This window comes from Leuciscus leuciscus (assembly GCF_965113295.1).
Source record: "Leuciscus leuciscus genome assembly, chromosome: 5".
Lineage (NCBI taxonomy): Eukaryota > Metazoa > Chordata > Actinopteri > Cypriniformes > Leuciscidae > Leuciscus > Leuciscus leuciscus.
Window position 1 is genome coordinate 12,024,021 of NC_138729.1, and position 19,102 is coordinate 12,043,122.

At 36.7% G+C, this 19,102-nt stretch overlaps 1 protein-coding gene and 2 long non-coding RNA genes across 3 annotated transcripts in view; 2 read left to right on the plus strand and 1 right to left on the minus strand.

The window, feature by feature from the left end:
- Nucleotides 1-3,491: 3,491 nt before the first annotated feature.
- The window catches only part of acaca (acetyl-CoA carboxylase alpha), a 42,134-nt gene continuing 26,523 nt past the window's right edge, over nucleotides 3,492-19,102 (plus strand). Inside the window, exons 1-9 of the mRNA XM_082171715.1 lie at nucleotides 3,492-3,691; nucleotides 7,270-7,522; nucleotides 11,755-11,799; nucleotides 15,489-15,621; nucleotides 16,962-17,100; nucleotides 17,382-17,491; nucleotides 18,655-18,736; nucleotides 18,835-18,933; nucleotides 19,013-19,095. Coding sequence (XP_082027841.1) covers nucleotides 7,299-7,522; nucleotides 11,755-11,799; nucleotides 15,489-15,621; nucleotides 16,962-17,100; nucleotides 17,382-17,491; nucleotides 18,655-18,736; nucleotides 18,835-18,933; nucleotides 19,013-19,095 — 915 coding nt within the window. The 5' untranslated portion in view covers nucleotides 3,492-3,691; nucleotides 7,270-7,298. The remainder of the gene's footprint in view (nucleotides 3,692-7,269; nucleotides 7,523-11,754; nucleotides 11,800-15,488; nucleotides 15,622-16,961; nucleotides 17,101-17,381; nucleotides 17,492-18,654; nucleotides 18,737-18,834; nucleotides 18,934-19,012; nucleotides 19,096-19,102) is intronic.
- Nucleotides 7,531-9,064, plus strand: LOC309500001. The gene is made up of 2 exons (XR_014206429.1): nucleotides 7,531-7,814; nucleotides 8,325-9,064. It is a non-coding gene; the product is annotated as an uncharacterized lncRNA (long non-coding RNA).
- On the minus strand, nucleotides 12,081-15,482 carry LOC309500010. The gene is made up of 2 exons (XR_014206437.1): nucleotides 13,005-15,482; nucleotides 12,081-12,354 (listed from the first exon to the last, which is right to left on the minus strand). It is a non-coding gene; the product is annotated as an uncharacterized lncRNA (long non-coding RNA).

The following is a 19,102-nucleotide window of genomic DNA, read 5'->3' on the forward strand; positions in this document are numbered from 1 at the left end:
AGTTAGCATCCCCACCGGCTTTAGGATTATTACAGAAAATAAGTTCCATGACCAACAAAAGTTTATGATTATAATAGGCCTACGTTTTGTTTATAATGATAATCTTCACAAATGAACACAGCATTTATGAATTTTGAAGCCTTAATACATTTGGCAGAAGTAAAAAGCTAAACTGTAAAAACTATACCATGGTCGCATGACTGTAATCTCACCACCCATTTTTTTTCTTCTTTAAAAAAAAAAAATACATTTCAAAGTTTGAGTTTGAATAGAATAGAATGCATTTATAAACAGCATGAGACTGTAAAAGCAAACTAAGTTAGTAGATCATTTTACCTGTTCAGTGTGATGACAACAACCTCTGTAGTCTCATTAAGCAACCGCATTTTTCAAGTAAAAGCTTCAATAAAATCATTACTGATTTATTTAATGGCATAGATTAAAACGTGAAAAAATCTTGAGCTTATGTTAACAGACCTTATTTTAGGCATTTAACCAAAAAATGCATAAAATAAAAATTTTAAAACACTGCCTTAAAATCACCATAAAATCAAAATGGAAATCAAAATCTTTTTCATGCTGACTTTAAGGGCGATGAATTCAAATACCGTGAACTCTGATTCTGACTTTAAATATGTTGCACAATGTAAACTCATACCTCATGATTTCAGTGAAATGATTTGCCCATTAAGTGCATGCCATAATCAAGCTTCTGTGTCCAGACTGCATATGGGTCGAACAGATCAAGGTTGCACCTTTTGAAATACTCTGATCAAATCAGCAAATTTGCTTGCTAATCAGAAACATGTTCAAAAGTACAACATGACTATCAACTGCTGGGTGCCAATAAAATGTGAGGGATCTGTTATGTTGGGTTGACCAAGGCTGTTATTGTACAAACATGGATAAGGATTTTCCAAAGCTTCTCATGGAATGTTCAGAGTCTCCGTTACAAGTCACCAATTCCAATTGAGTAAAAGTCTAGAGTAGCCTATCTAATTTTAACAATACTTAAGAATTGCTCAAAAATGAAATGAACCAAGGTCGACACATCAGTCTCTTAAACATCAACAAACACTCAAGTTCAGTTAAGCTCAAGTGCTCAAAAAGGGCATAAGTAAACCAACATCCTTCAAAAACGTCACTTCAATATAATGGATAAGTCAAATAAAAGAGTCAAAGCCTACTTAAATTGGACGCGCAGTCATGTCCTCATCTCATTTATGAAACACCTGCAATTCACAACTGCTAATGCACTAGTTAGCATTCGTGCAAAGTAGCCTTGTTGACAAGTTGAGGAAGGGCAAAACGCACAAGATATGGTAGCTTCAATGCCCAGTACATGGCGATATTGCTTCTTTTGTAGCAGAAATAAACTGCTGCAGAAAAAGTTAGGTGCTATGCAAATTGTAATGAGTGATTGCATTACTCATCACAAATGTATTGGAGTAAAGAGTAGGCCTACACTTAGCCTATTCAAAAAATTTAAGTAGAGAGTTAAAAGTGCTTATAGTGAGTTTTTCTTGATAAATAAATAAATAGGAAACAAATAGAATCTAATAGAATAGTAAGCGTTAATATTGATAGGTCAAAGATGCGTCTTTAGCCGTTTCTTGAAAATGACTAAAGACACAGCAGCTCGGGTTGAGTTAGGCAGGTCATTCCACCAGCAGGGAACAGTCAAGGTAAAAGTCAGTGAAAATGATTGTGTGCCTTTGGGATGCAACCACAAGGTGCCGTTCACTTGCAGAACGCAAGCTAGTAGTGAGTTTAGGTATAGGAGTGCAGAGTGGTTGTTCTGGCAATCATCAGTGCATTGAATTTGATGTGAGTGGCTATTGGCAAACAGTGCACATACGCTGTCCTTGGCTCTTGCTCCCAAACTCTGGATCAGTTTCAGAGGTTTGACAGTGCATGCTGGAAGGCTTGCCAAAAGAGCATTACAACAGTCCAGTCTGGAAAGAACAAAAGGCTTAGGAGTTGTGTAGCATGCACCAATAGGAAGGGCTTGATCTTCCTAACGTTGTATAAGGCAAATCAGCAGGACCGGGCATTTCAGGCAATGCAATTTTAAGCAGTAGTATGCTACATTTCCTATATTTATCATTTATCCTGTTGCATGTTTAAAGGTGCAGTATGTTATTCCTCAAAGTCCTTGCTGAACATTGTTGATATTTGAAATCAACCCAAACAAACACATCCCTATCTTCATTGCTCCGCCTCCAAAGCTCACCCTCCAATCCTAACCGCCCTGCTCCAAGTCGGTTTTGAACCGCAACCGCTGGCATGCGAGGCGGGTGCACTAACAAGGGCCCTTAACAATAAACACTGCATTCTCTAGCAGTCATCAGCCAGCAAAACTCTCACTAGATGGCCACCGTTATTACACACGCGATGCAAGAGTGGATGTCTATTTATCGTAGCAAAAGCGCAACAAAACAATGCTTCATGAAAAATACAGTGAAGATGATGAACGACAATGAAGCACAAAAAAAAAAAGAACACATAGTACGTAAATACAAACAAGAGTTTGTTGTTAGTTGCCAACAGCTCAGCAGCTCCAGCCAATGACACTCAAAACCAATGTTACTCACATATGTAGCGGAATCAAAGCAACCTCCGCGTCTGTTTTCAGGCCTTCCCGCTTAGCTCTCTCCAGCACTGGAAAGCTTTTCTAAAATTAACGTGGGTCCTGTTCTTTCCTGATCATAACCTTAATTTTCCAGTGATATGAGCTTTTCTCTTTTGTAATGTCTCTCAGCCATCTCTCTTTCTGCAGCCTTTCTTCAAATCTCCCTCTTGCTCGTTCTCTCTCCTCCACTGTCAAACGCCCCCTAACGCTGATTGGCTACATGTTGTTGTGTCGTCCGACCAACTTTCAAACATCCTTTTTTCAAATATCGCTTACCCCACCTTTAATTCACTATAAGCTATTGAAGGGTATAGAAAAATTATATAAGAATTATATAAAATTATACACACCGAACCGAACAAGTAAACTCATCTTCTCACAAGCTCACTTTAACAGCTTCTTTGTGTTTACATCCACGCTTTTAAAACTATTCTAACTAGGAATTTCAGGGAAAATGTCATCACAAGTTTTCATAAGCCTAAGGGTGGGGTGATAATAATAATAAAAAGTACATGTTAACAATAATAAAAATGCATTAGGACTAAATATGCTTTAGATTTTATGTTGGGTTTTTTTTTCTTTCTTTTTTGCAGATATTCAGCTTTGCTTTCTAAATACCAAATACATTAACGCTCCCCGTCCACGTTTTTATATTCTGTTTTAATTCAACGCAGCAAAAGTAGCTCTCAGAACATTCTATGACAGAAAACACGTGTCTAACGAAGCGCTATATCATTAGGCACACCTTCGCATTTATTTGCATGCGTAAACCCGCCCCGACCAAAGCGCGCAATACGATTGGTCCACTGATGCAGCGTGAGTGACTGCATCGGTGAGGTCAAAGGACGACGTCCAGAAGTAACCCCTCCTCGCATCACACCACCGTGATGCTGCTGTCAAAGAGGCTGGAACTACACAGCCTGTACCATTATGCTGCTATATAGCCTATTAGCCATCACCAGAGAGGAGATGGCCTTCAATTAGGAGGGAATTCATTCAATCGATATTAGTAACGTCCTTTTACACGCACCAGAATTGCTTGCAGACTCTTGTCTCACGGTGAGTACATAAGCTTATTACTGGGAGCGAGTGCCTGCTGCACATGGCACTTCATATACTAGATGGATTTATAAAACATCAACAGCGACTTTGGCTGGCGAACCTACGCAGATCAGAAGGCATGAGTGTTTGTGATGGTATGAAGAGTTAGCATGTGTGCTAGGTTGAACCGATTGCACTGTTTTAATCAGTATAAGTTGAGACAGGCAGATTACATGTTTGAAATTATGATTATCATACTGATCGAAGGAAACTAGTTATGGACTAGAGTTATGGATGAGTGCAAATGAGCTCTAATGTAAGTGTTAGAGGATTAAAAAGGGGTGTTAGACATGGTTGAGGGTCCGCGATGCCCTGACTCGTTCGTCAGGTTCGTCAGGCTGGGTGAGGTGAGGTCATATTTCTTTCACATGTGTCAGTCCTCCAGGTAAGTTGCTAAATCAAGGCACAGTAATCAGACAGGTTCACATGGAGTCGCGTAAAATGGGTAACACACAATAGCGCAACTGTTGCAGAACTCGTCGGTTACTTGTGATATTGAGGGAGTCGATGATGATAACACAATGGTGCTTTGATTGCTAATAGTACGCGACCAAAAACATAACAATACTATGGTACCATGTGCACAGAGCATCACTTACAAATAAGTACCAAACATACCATTACTTGGAGGAAGTACATCATATTACATACTATCTAGAGGAAGTAACTTACATCATTTTAGCAACCTTCTATGTAAATATCATGGTATTTGTAGTATAATTCATTGTGGGTCAATGTTGGTGTTTAGTAAAACTATAAAAATGTCCATTAATCGAGATAAAGTAAAATATAAATATTACATGGAAAACCTAAAAATGTTGCCTTGGCAAATAACTGAGATAAAAAAGTTAACATGGTTAAAAAAATACTTATAAAAGAAGCATTTATTAATCTTAGTTACTGTTAATTAACAACATCTACATGATTAAAATGAAAAGTTGTATCTGTTAAGATTATTAAAAAACAAAAGCTCTTAACAGAATTACAAAAACTGAAACAAAAAATAAATAAATAAAAACTGAAAATATAAAAAGTTAATTCAAACTATTAATAAATACTATAATAGTATATAAATAAAACTAAAATTACACTGGTCTAGTACCATGGTATTATTTATAGGACTGTCTCTTATGTTACTGCACTTGTTTCTTTTCTAGTAAGGCATGACTTGGAAAGTGACTGTTACACATATTTCATGAATATAAAGCAAGTTCCAACATGCATTTCCTGAATGTACCCTTGTTGAATCAAGAGAATACATGGTCACCTATTTGTCAGTCATATATTGTATTTAATAACTCACAGTGGCACTTCAATGACAAAAAATGATAATCAACAAACAAAAAATAATGATATGGTAATCATTCAGTTCCAATACATATTAAAATAACATGATATTAACATGTGATACCAACTCGTTCAGTAAGACCTGAACTGTCATAGCGAGTTTGCTTTTATTAAACTTGACATGAATTGGAAATCTGAATCTGAAAATCTATTTTCTAAATGCATCTTATTATGAACTACTCCATGCATTGTTTAATTTAAGAACATTTTTAAGCTCGTAATTTTTTATTTAAAAAATCTGGCGAAAAAATTACGTCTCCAATCATTTAGTTTTTTTTAAACATCGGCCTTTCTTACAATCAATGGAGAAAACCAAGTCCCGACCCTACTTTTTTTCTTTTCTTTCTTTTTTCAATAATCTGTTTCAGTCAGCTGTATGTCACAATACGGAAGAACAAATCTGTTGCTACCAGTGTTTGGCTGATTACTCTAAAAAAGTAATTAGCCTAATTACTAGCTAGCTATTAATAACATATTCAACAGTTACTCTCTCTTAAAAGGATTGCTTTACTTATTGCTAATTATTTTCTAAATCCCATATCAATCAATGCAAGGATAGACATGAAAATGCTCTTTCAATTCTTTCAAATGAATAATCTAAAATTGCATGAGCTATTTTTGAACTGACCAAAGTATTTAAATGGAGAATGTTATAAACAAAACATACATTTTAACATAAGATGGTAAATCCACTATTGTTTATTAGTGTTGTCACGGTACCAAAATTTCAGTATTCGGTACCGATACCAGTGAAAATCCACGGTTCTCGGTACCAATTTCGGTACCAAAGCTTAATTTAGATTAAATTTACATAATTATATTAAAGTGTATATCACAAAGATGGAAACTGTAGTATTAAAAACACTTTACAATAAGATTCCATTTGTTAGATAACATTAGATAAAATGACCTAACAAAAAAAACAATAGTTATATACTGTCGCAATTATTCTCCTTTAGGGGTTAATTTAAAAATACATTTTTAAAATCAAAAGTTAACATTATTTCTTTTAACATTATTTAATGCACAATGAATGAAGTGAACAAACATGACCAATCAAGTGTTTTGTATTAAATAACATTCACAAACGTTAATTAATGTTGTAAAAATATATTGTTCACTCAATGTGTTATGTTAGATAATGCATTAAGTGATGTTAATGGATGGTATCTTATTGTAGCATTACCAAACTATACAGGAGATAAAATATGTTTTATTTGACTTGACTATACTTTTATTTAATCCAAAACTGTATTCATATTTAACTTTAAAAGGGCTTTTTAAACCTGCTAAGAGTTATCCAGCCAAGAATAAGACTAGAACTGCTTTTCTGACGGACTGATATTAATGACGGCTTTTTATTTCTCATCTACATAAATATATCTAGTAGTAAAGCTAAGGCAAGGGCTAGAAATCAATGAATAGGCCTATGTCACACTTCCTCGTCGTCATGGAGAGCGCAGTTCGCACAAGCGTTTGTACTCCCGTGGCGTCTGTCGTTGCTATGCATCCATGAACGCACATGGAAAAGCGAGTGCGCCGCTTCTATTATGAGCGCGCTTGCCGCGCGCCATTTGAAATAACCATAGACAGTATAAGAAATAACGTATCTGCACGCGCAAAAACATCAGCACCACATCAGCAGCAGCACCGCCAATCGCCATCAGCGCTTTTATGAAGAGGACGCAACTGCACGCGCTTCGGGCATGCACGCGCATCAAGTACCGGGTTTGAGAAAACCTGGTACCGTGACGTTAAAAAAAAATTAGTACCGACTTGGTACCGAAGTACCGGGTCTTTTGACAACACTATTGTTTATATAGAATTGTTCTGTAGCTATATTATGTAATGCAATTACATCAGAAGTAACTAATTCTATTAAGAGTAACATAAGCGCAATCCCTTACTTTTCTTTTTCAAGGCAAACATAATTAAATTACAGTTAATTACTTTGTAAAGAGTTAGTCCAAATACTGATTGCTGCTTTTTTGTTTTTGTTATATTGTGACTAAGTAAAATGCAAGGTACATATTTGCATCACATCATCCTTGTTTTTGTCATATGTTCATTGGAAAAAAAGTTTATTTAAGTAAAATATGTAACTAAGAAAACATATTTTCTTGTAGTAACATTTGCATGGTTTTAAAGACTTGAATGTAAACAAATGGATCTTCTTCTCCCTCCCATAGTGCTTGCAGCCTGTCAGCGCAGCCTACCCATGGCAGAGCAGGACACCGAGAAGAAGCTTCCAGATGTGGCTGCACTGCACTCTCACTTCATTGTGGGCTCTGTGTCCGAGGATAATTCCGAGGATGAGACCGCAGGGAAGCTGGACCTGCAGCTGGAGGAGAATCCACGCTCCCTTTCCCCCTCCTCTGTCAGTTCAGACAGCACTTATGAGATGGGTTTTGACAGCCTGGACGGAGCCTTGCTCAATATAAGGTCAGAGATGCTTTGTGTTCTTTGTTTGCAGTTATTGTGACATGGATGTGTCCACTTTCACCAAGTCTGTATCACGCTTTCTGTGTCTGGTGCTTGATATCTGATAAGACTACTACTGGTTGTCTAAATAAGTGATTACATTTGTTAGCTCATGTGTGACGGAAGCGTTGTGCAAAGTGGTGGCTTGAGTACTATGTCCATCAAGGTTCATTTGGGTTCATCTCTTTGCTGTGTGGAAATGTGCACAAGCGCCTCTCTGTGAGTTTGGTTAACTTCAGTTGCACTGCCAGGCGTGGCAGTGTTTTGCATCTCTATAGCCCCTTTCACACAGAGATTCCGGAAAATACACGGATAAAGTGACCCGGGATTTGACCCGGGTTCGTTTGATTTTGGTTCATTCACACTGCCAGTGATTTTCCGGAATCAGAGAGTGCGTTCACACACAACCCGTAAAAATGCCGTAAAGACACGTGACTTGTAATCTCAGCAGCGTCTTAAGTTTGCTTATGAGCTGCGATCTCTCTCTCGAGAAACCACGCCTGTGCATTTATTTCTCTGATTCGATCATAAAATTGCGCTTTACGTACCGTTTCACAGCTGGAGAACGAGCCCGGCTTCAGCGTCATCACTACAACACGGCATTGTTACGGCTTTTGTTCACACAGCGCGCGTTCCGGGACTGAACACGGCAATGTTACTAGGTCCCGACCCGGCATCGATCCCGGCTTAAATCCCGGGTCGAGTTTGCGTTCACACAGAAGGCGCTCTGGCAATTTGCCGGGTTCAAAGCGCTGTGTGAAAGGGGCTTATGCCTACTGAGGTCTCACACAGACATGCCAGTGTGTGTGTGTGTGTGTGTGTGTGTGTGTGTGTGTGTGTGTGTGTGTGTGTGTGTGTGTGATGCTTCAGGAATAGCTTGGAGTCAGACTGAAGGCTGTTTTATGTACTCTGCAATAGTGGTAGTGTAATGGTCAAGGATCTGGACTGTTGGCAAAAGGTTTTAAGTTCAGTCCCTCATAGAGTTCCAGGTCCAAAACATGATTTTACAGGTAACTGCAGTTTACTCTCCAGAACTTTTCCTGTCTTTACCGCACTACATGCGAAACAATTTTTTATGTAATTGTAAAAAAAAATGTAATGACTAATAATTTGAAATATATTTTCAGTGTAATCTAATCATATTTCACAGTGCTAGTTTAGTATCCTACTATTATAGTTTTTTGTTAATAATTTAAATTATATATATATATTTTTTTTTTTTTTTTTTTTTGGTGTGATTTTTGTATGAGAGAGAGAGAGAGAGAATTATAATAACCACAATTTGACATAAAATAATACATTTTATGTCAAATTGTGGTTATTATCTTCAGAGTATACAATTAACAAATATATTCACTCAGTAAATCATATTTGACAAAAAACTTTATTCTTTTGTTTAAGTAAGCTAAGGATAGGTGTTAAAACACAAAATCAGCACCAAAAACACAACGCAAATGATCATAGTAAGATATATTACCACAAAACCCTCCCAGTATATATATATATTTTTTAAATTGTCTTTTTTTTTTTTTTTGCTGCTGAGTGGTTTCTTCACATTCAGTGTTGTCAGAGCTCCTCTCTGCAATACTAGAAAGAGCTGGAATAGAATATCATGAAATAATAAATTTTGCATATAGGTAGTAACAGATTAAAAAATTACTACAGAGACATTTGACTGATTTGAAACTGCCCATTAAACTACAAAGACATGGGTCTTTGCTACTTGGGTCTAAACTCACTTAGGTCAAAGTCACTTTCTATTATTATTATTTTATTTGTGTGGTTACTGGACAACTTGCAGACACTTCTGGCAAATCTGCTGTTTGTATGCACCTTTGTGAACATACATCATTTATTTAGTGAAATAATAAACTCATACTGCTCCTCATTGCGTATTTTTGTGTTTTCTGATTTTATTTACTGGTGATTAAATTACGATTATAATACGTCATGCCTCAGTGTTCAGAGAAGTGTTATAGGACGGGGTGGTGGTGCTGAAACTGCCTGAGTGGGTTAATGTGTCCCTCCTCCCCAAATCACTCTGCTATTGGTCAAGGGGAGGGGCTGCAAATTAAAGGAATAGTTCACTTAAAAATAAAAATCCTGTCATCATATACTCACCCTCAAGTTGTTTCAAACCTGTATGAATTTCTTTCTTCTGCTGATAACAAAGGAAGATATTTTGAAGAATGTCGGTAACTAGACAGTTGATGGACCCCATTGACTTCCATAGTAGAAAAAAAAAATACTATGGAAGTCAATGGGGTCCATCAACTTTTTGGCTACCGACGTGGTTCGAAACGTTCCAGTCCTTCCCCCTTAAAGGAACACTTGATGTGTGCCAGCGTTTGTAACATTATTACAATACTTTAACTTCAAGTTACACATGAATGCTATGTAAGGGACAGACAGCATACTACCTACTCCTCATTCTACATACTGCAGTGTGCATGTTATGTGCAGTATGCATTTTCTCAATGTCTTGAATCAAATGACATCTTATACATTTAGCAACCGAAGCATATTGTGTGAGATTCCGTATCCCACAGTGCACTTCCACTTGATCTTTCATTTCCAGAAGATCCAGACCCAGAAGTAATATCTGTTTGCTTGACTCAAGAATCAGACAGAACTGGTTATGCAAAGTTGCAAACAAACTGTTATCCAGATGATAACTGGATTCCCTGGCTAAATTTAACACGCACATAGCATGCTACTGTTTGATATGCAGCATGTAGCATACTGCTGATTGATAATATGCATAATGCATACTTTTTCACGTACTGTACAGCAGTTATTCTCATTTTAATGTGGCCCTGGGACCTACATTTTCCCATGGTCATTAAGCCACAGCCCGGAACCAGGCAAATTTATATATAAAAAATGGTTGACACACACAAGGACCATCCCACTTTACTTAAGTTTTTAAAAGTACAACAAAGTTAGTAAGATGGTATTAGCAACCACGGTCATCAAAAATATAGAAAATAACACAAAGTGAAAATAAAGTGTTTTTTGGGGTTAAGATTAAGGATAATACAGTTACCATGGTAAATAGACAATACTAACATGAACTGTTAATAAAACATAAGGACATTGATCCTGATGAATAGAATGAACGTCATAGTAATGTAATTTATTGGTACTCAGGGCAATTGGCTGCGAGTCTACATCATCGGTTTCAGAGCTTTTCTCTGCATTTATTCATGAGAATTAACTCGTTTAATCCAATCACTGCGCTGTATTATTCATGAGATCGCATTACAGAGGAGAATACAAATGCCATATAAGACTGTTTGAACGCTGTTCACCTGCCTGTTCAGCTTTGCGTTTGGATACATGTGCCGTAAGTGTATGTGTTGCCCCGGCCCATCGTCCAGACTGCACTCCTGGGTCTCTCTTGCCTCCCCTGTGCCCATTGACTTTTAACAGACCCCCTAAAGTGTGCGCTGGGTTTGGTGGGGTGTAATTGCGAATCAATGGAGGACAGTCACGTGAGAGTAGGCAATGCCTCCATCGCGCTATGATTGGTTATGATTGGATACAACTGGTTTGTGTGATAAATCCCGCCTCTTGTTTCTGTGCGCGTTCGCTAATCATTCTGAATGAACAAAAATGATGGCGTTGATGGGAATACTAATTAAAAAGTAAGTAAATATCTCAGCCACTTAGATATCACCGCTTTGTCATTTCAAAATCAAACTTGAAATGGCCTGAAAACATGATGACTGGATTTTTTTAGGCAGCAATCAGCTTGGTGAAATTAAAAGTACATCTTCGTGTCTGTGACCAGTGTTGTAAAAAAGTATTGTATAAATTGTTACTGCCTTTAGTTATTATTTTGGAATAAATGTAAAAATGCTTAAAACACTTACTTGATTAGATTTGTACTTGGCTTTAATAAATAGAACATTAATTACATTGATAATGTAAAAATACAAAATAAAATTGTATTTGGTTTATTTCACAGGAAAATGTTCAACATTAAGTGTAGGAATAACTGGGACATGAATTTACATAAAAAAAAAAAGAAGAAAAAAAAAAGAAGTGTGTTTTAAGTTTTTATGTACATATTTAACATTCTCTCCTGCTGCAAACATGAACCAGCACCGTGAATGCACAAATATTTCATCATGTCTTCTACAAATAAAATATATATGTGCAATGACACGATGAATCATTCTGATACACAGAGACGATGATGTACAACGAAAATTCAAAGAAGAATGGAAAAAAAAGTAACTATGCCTTTATTCTTTCTGTAAAACTGATTTGTGTCATTTGTTCAGAGATTGTAGTGCTCGTTAACATAATGAAAATATTATTATGGGCCTTCTTCATTTTTCATATAGACCAATAACTATTAACAATAACAAATTATAATGCTTATTTGTTGATATTTCTAAGAATAATTTGTCAGAATGTGTTTGATTTGTTCATTATAGATGCTTGTATTCTGTTATGATTAGATTTTTGTGAGTTTGTTGTTATTTTTTATTTTTTTTTAAATATTAATTTGTTTTTTGTTTTCTCTCATATTTTATTATTAATATGAATGTTTATATAATAGGGCTGTGAAATTAATCCCAATTGATTTTTCGAAAACAAGATAATCGACGTAAAACGATTATTATGCCGCTGCCGCATTCCGTCCAGCGCACATTCCTTTCCTTGACAGTGGTGCACTTTCGTTCCTCCATAAACTTGACGTAAACATAAACTATTCAAATAAATCAGCCAAATACGTGTGAGTGTTGTAAAATGCAGTCTACTGTTGCTAAACTGGGGAAGTGCTTGATATTAAAGGACAAGTTCGGTATTTTACACTTAAAGCCCTGTTTACAGATCGTATCTGATGAAATAGAACGGTTATTTGGAAAATTTGGACACATGCTCCTGTCCCGAGAATTTTAGGTTTATTTAGCTTTTGTGGACCTATTTTGCCAAACGCGTCACACCCGTGATTCTTCCGTTGAGCGCTTGAATAATAGACACTCCAGCCCAGTTGGTGGCGATAATGCACCTTTGCCAATTGCAAGCAAACCACGGGCATTTCATTGAATACGCAGAAGAAGAAGCGGCGGCGTAATACCGTAAAGGTGCTGCGGTCTCACAGCACGTCCTATTAAGTCAATGGAGTTGGACAAAAACTACGATAAAACCTGTTGGAATGCATCTTTTTCAGCGATTTTTGAGGGAACATATCAGTGAACACCCCTGACCACTCGGTGAGTTTCACGTCTTTGTAAACGAAAGTTTAATGTGTTTTTAGGTCGGAATCTTCCAGTGCATATAGACAACCATTGTGGGGGTGGGGGGGGGGGGGGGAGCGAAATAAACCTAAAATTCTCGGGACAGCAGCATGTGTCCAAATTTTAATCTTAACCGTTCTATTTCATCAGATACGATCTGTAAACAGGGCTTTAAGTGTAAAATACCGAACTTGTCCTTTAAACAGTGTTATTAAAAGCGCATTAAGCCGCGGAAGAGATACTGTTCCCTAGGTGGCTTTCTGTGCACGCGCTCTGAGACTGAGCCGAACGTGCATAAGCTAAGTATACTGTGGGCTTCAGAAACATGCCTGAATGGTCAAATAGCCTACACACAAATATGTAGAATTGCCATTTTGGTAAAAATCTTCGTAAACACAGTCAGTTATGTTTTAAGTGAATGTAAACAGTGGTGAAAGAAAATGCATGTGTAACAGTATATTTGATCTGTACAGCTCTTCAGCAGCCTAATAAATCTTCTGCAGTCATTATTGTTAATCAAACAACAAAAGACAAAGATAAAATCACTCACTGCTCACTGATGTTTTAATGTGGATTAGTCTATATTTAATGTATACAGCACAGTTTTATTTTATATTTGATTGCTTTATTAGGCTATTACTGATCTGAATACATCTTCCTGAAAAACCTAAAGCACTGTTTATTTTATTAGTATTTTTGTTCTATTGTTTTTTGGGGGGAGGGGGGAATTGTTCATATTGACTGTTTACTGTTGTCTTTTTAAAAACTATTTTTAGGACTTTTTACTTCGATTAATTAACCTAGTATTCGTTTTTGCTAAAGTATCGATAATTGTGAAATTTCACTGACATTTAAAATTACTCATGTCATGAAATAAGACTTTGATCATATCACCTGACCCACCAATAATTGTGTTAAATAGGCTAATTGTGATTTCAGTATTGACAAAAATTATCGTGATTATGATTTTTGCCATAATCGAGCAGCCTTAGTATATTGTGTGTGTATTATTTGTTGTTGTCTCCCCTCTTCCCACCCTCTACACTCCCACTTTTCCACAGCTTTACATATCTACAGTTTGTGGAAAAGATTTTTCCACAGTCTTTTTCATATCTGAGGTGTGAACGACCAGGCTAAAACAGTTTCATGACGTCTGACAAAAGAGTCAACAAAAGAGTTTATTGTTTTTTATTTTTTTTTTATTTTTTTTATAACTATACACTCCACGACCCACTCAAAATGGAGTTGCAACTCACCAGTTGAGAAACACTGATGTACAGTATATACTGTTCAGTATTAAGTGTGTTAACTTAGTACTGCATTCTAAACATAGCTAAATGTTTTTGCATGTCATTTAGAAGTTCTTTATTTCCCTTCTGTACCCCTGAAGCCATCGATCATTCATCATATAAAAAAATGATCAAAATCATTGTCATAGTTTAATATTTTTGGAATGTGGCAGTTTTTCTACCAAATCAGCATTTTTGTACACTGCCCCTCACATGACATGCAGGAAAAAATGGATATGTTGCCACAAATTAAAGGGTTAATTACCCAAAAATGAAAATTCTGTCAGTAATAATTCACCCTCATGTTGTTTCAACCCCGTAAGACTTTCGTTCATCTTCGGAACACAAATTAAGATATTTTTGATGTAATCTGAGAGCTGTCTCATTCTTTCATAGGCTTCTATGTAATTTCATCTGCCATCCCAGAAAAGTCAGTAAAGATATTGTTAAAATAATCCAAGTGACTACAGTGGCTCAACCTTAAGTTTATCAAGCGACGAGAATGCTTTTTGTGAACTAATCCTTTAAGAATTTGTTCCCACAATTGAATGTTTCTTTATTTTTGTTAAAGGAACACACCTTTAGTGTGACTTTAGCTTATTCACCGTATCCCCCAGAGTTAGATAAGTCCATGCATACCTTTTTCATCTCTGTGCGTGCCGTGACTCTGTCTGAAGCACCCACCGCTAGCCTAGCTTAGCACAAAGACTGGAGGTAAACAGCTCCAGCTAGCATACTGCTCCCAATAAGTGACAAAATAACGCCAACATTTTCCTATTTAAATGTTGTGATTTGTATAGTCACAGCGTGCACAAATAACAAGGTCACATGAGACACAGCCATCTTCTAACCGTATACATACTGGGAACTATATTCTCAGAAGGCGAAGCACTGCTACTTCTGCGGAGTGATTTGCTCGCAGCACCTAAGAAGCCCCGTGGTGAGGAGCAGATAGTTCGCTCAGAGTTGGAGTAAATCACTCCGCAGAAGTAGCAGTATGCTAGCTGGAGCCATTTACCTCCAGTCTTTGTGCTAAGCTAGGCTAGCGGTGGGTGCGTCAGACAGGGTTACGGCACGCACCGAGATGAAAACGGTATGTATGGACTTATCTAACTCTGGGGGATGCGGTGAATTAGCTAAAGTCCCAAAAAGTCGGCGTGCTCTTTTAAATCATGGCCGCGTTGGGCTAATTTGATCCATTGTTTTAATTTAGTTATGTCATGGCCACTTTTTTTTCTCTCGCATGTGTGTTGCTCCATATTTTTGTACTGAATTGAAAAGATTTAGTATAGTCAATGCTATCATTTCCAAGTGTCTTTAGTGTTAGTCTTGGTGTATTCAAAGGCCACATTGTGAATTATGATGGTGTTGTGTTTGTTTCTCAAGGCCGAGCATGTCAGGACTTCACCTTGTGAAGCAGGGCAGGGACCGTAGACGCCTGGACCTGCAGAGAGACTTTACTGTCGCTTCTCCCGCTGAGTTTGTCACCCGCTTTGGTGGAAACAAAGTCATTGAGAAGGTAAGATCCATGACTGATGTCTGCTATGCTGCTATACAAGCGTGGTCCAGTGGTATTTTGCTATCATTAAGATACCATTATATATTTTTATTAATATTTTGAATTGTTATATTTATATTTTCTGTATTGTCATCTCAGACTTCTTTCGACTTTTACGTCACTCTAGATCAACATTCATCATAATTCTGTGCAGAAGGGAGTCACTCGAAAGCTTTTACATACCGGTAGTTCTTTGGTCACTCAGTGAATTTGTAAGATGGCATTGGAGGGACAGTGAGCTGTTATAATCATAAATATTATAGTAAATATTACAGCTTTTTTTCTCGTCCTTGTCTGCATCCTTATCGCCTGCACGCATTGGCACATCACCATATAAATAAACGCGTAAACACTGACTTCAGTAATCTTTGTGTTTATTTCTGTATTATTCTGTGCGTTGCGCCATCTTTGTTATTGTTCTTTTGCGCATGCGGATCAGTTCAGGACTGTGCCCTGTTCATACTCGAATATGATTTTGGCCACATTTAAAATTAATGTGAACAGCCAAACAAAAGAAAATAAAGGATCTGAGCAAAAAAAAAAAAAAAGGTATTGAGCACTAAGGCTTGCAGTCGATAAGTTGTTGGTAACACTTTACAAGGTCCCATTAGTTAAGTTCTTACATTAACTAACATTAACTAAGAAACTATGAGCATTGAATTTGTAACAGTACTTCATAATTTTGTTCAAATGAGTTAATACATTTTTTTATTTTAGTTGAGGTCCATTCAAAATATGAACAGGTGCAACTTTTGATTTTAATAATGTATTAATAAATGCTTTTGTATTATTTTTGTTATTAGGTCATTTTTGATCACCAAAATTACATATTTAAAAGTTTTTTTCTTGAAAAAAAATGTAGTGTACACGGTTCTATGAATATGCTAATTAGCCCCGCCTCCACTCACTCACACCAGCTCAGAGATCCACTCGTTGACGATCACGCGTTGACGTGATTGGTTACAAAGTAGTTTGTGACATCAGAAACACCAGCGATTTCAAACCACGTTTTTGAGACTGCAGTTTTAAAGAGAAAATACTCAGCAATGGTGTTGACTTATGCGGTTGTACATGGTTTGTCTTAAAGCATATTGAAAACAACACATAGACATATAAACAACATTAAAAGCTTGATTTTTAACCACAGGGGAACTTTAAATTTAACCACATTGTAAAGCGTTACATTTTCAGTTAACATTTAATAATGGTTATTATTTCAATAACAAAATGTTTTTAATGGTTTTAGTTATCTAACCCTGGTCAGACGATAGCTGCTGAATATCATATTTTTGTTGCTCCAGGTCCTCATTGCCAACAATGGCATTGCTGCTGTGAAGTGCATGCGCTCCATTCGTCGCTGGGCTTATGAAATGTTTCGGAATGAACGGGCCCTACGTTTTGTCGTCATGGTCACCCCAGAGGACCTCAAGGCCAATGCAGGTACGTTTTAAAAAGCTTGGCTTAACTGTTATACCATAAGAGTTGAAAAATAGCTGGATGACACCTCCCCCACTCCTAGCTCCATCATGGACTGTCAAATGTATTTAGACAAGATTGCATTGGTCCTTCTCTTCATTGTTTAAACTATGTCAGTTGGCTTTGTCGGAGCAAGCCTGCCCTAATTTGCATAGAAAGGGTTCAGTGAGGAGGAAGTTATTTGTGAAAAGGCCTGTAATCTCAAATGTGCTCAATTAAATACAGATGTTTAACTATGTCTACAGAGTACATCAAGATGGCAGATCACTATGTACCTGTCCCAGGAGGGACAAACAACAACAACTATGCTAATGTGGAACTCATTTTGGACATAGCTAAACGAATTCCTGTTCAGGTAAATTCGTGTGAGCTTTCATGGCTGGTGATCAGCAAATAATAAGTGGCTTTACGACACCCTTTTGTCTTATTTGGATTCTCTAAGTTTTGGTTAGCTGGACTTTCAATTGGGAGGACATTTAAAATATCTTGAAGGGATATTTCACCAAAATGTTTAATTCTGTCATCATTTACTCACCCTCTACTGAACAAAAAAGATGATATTTTGAAGAATATGTTGATGGACCACATTGCCTTCCATAGTATGGAGAAAATAATACTATGGAAATCAAAGGGGTCCATCAACTGTTTGGTTTCTGACATTCTTCAAAATATCATCTTATGGGTGAGTAAATGAGAGAAATTTCATTTTTAGGTGAACTATCCCTTTAAGTTGTGTTTAAAATATTAACTAAAGTCTTATGGGTTTGGAATGACTTGAGAGTGATCAATTATGACAGAGCCAACCCTTTAAAATGTATTGATGCCATTAAATAAGATACCAAAATATAAAATTCTGAGTCAGGGTTTCCCAAACGAAAATTTTTAAACCTCTGGGGTTCTTGAGTTTATGAAAAGCCAATCATTAATTAAATCATAAAAATGTAAATCAGGCTTTTTAACGCCTAACATTCGAAAGTAAAGAATTTAAAACATTAGTATTGTAACTTAGTATAAAATAAAAGTATTATTATAATTTTAAATATATATTTCACTTTTAAGGTAAAATTGTATTATTACAGTATTACTGTGATACTCTATTTCTGTCTTCATTTTGTATTATTAGTCAAAAATAGTAATAATATAAAAACCATAAAGAGTGTTGATATAAAATCATTCTCTTTGCCTTTCAACAGCAATGATATGAGGCATTTTCTTAAAAGATCTAATCTTATGAGACTTTTCCTATTAAATGTTTTACAGTTGCAATATATTGTTATGTAAAACAAAATAATCACAATGTAGATAGAAAATAATAGAAAACAAAAATGACATCAAAACACTTATAAAAGATTAAATATTTGTTTGACTATGTCATTTGACAATTAACCGATATCAGAGATGTGTGAACATGCGAATGGGTTGAATTTTTTTGAGATTAAATATGTTTTAAAAAGATTTTGTCAATGGCTGAAAAAAAAGTTTGACACTTATTCTCACTTTTTCACCTACTCTCTTTAGGCCGTGTGGGCCGGTTGGGGTCATGCCTCTGAGAACCCCAAACTCCCTGAATTGCTGCACAAGAATGGCATCGCCTTCATGGGTGAGACTGAGTTATTATTATAAAGCACCACATTGATTCAATTATTAATGTACAGTGATAGTGCTGCTCTTTCTATAGCGATTTATATCTTTCATTAGGCCCACCAAGTCAGGCTATGTGGGCTCTCGGGGATAAGATCGCCTCTTCTATTGTGGCCCAGACAGCTGGAATCCCCACGTTGCCCTGGAGTGGATCAGGTTAGTGTCAGCCTCAGACAGCACACCTATGAACTGTTCAGTAACTGTCTGATGTGTATATGCACGCAAAACTGGTAAGATCTGAATGAAATCACCAGCTCCAAACTGATGATTGGCTGTTATTCTGTTGGTGTGTGTGCAAGGGGCAGTTGTGGCCTTATGGTTAGAG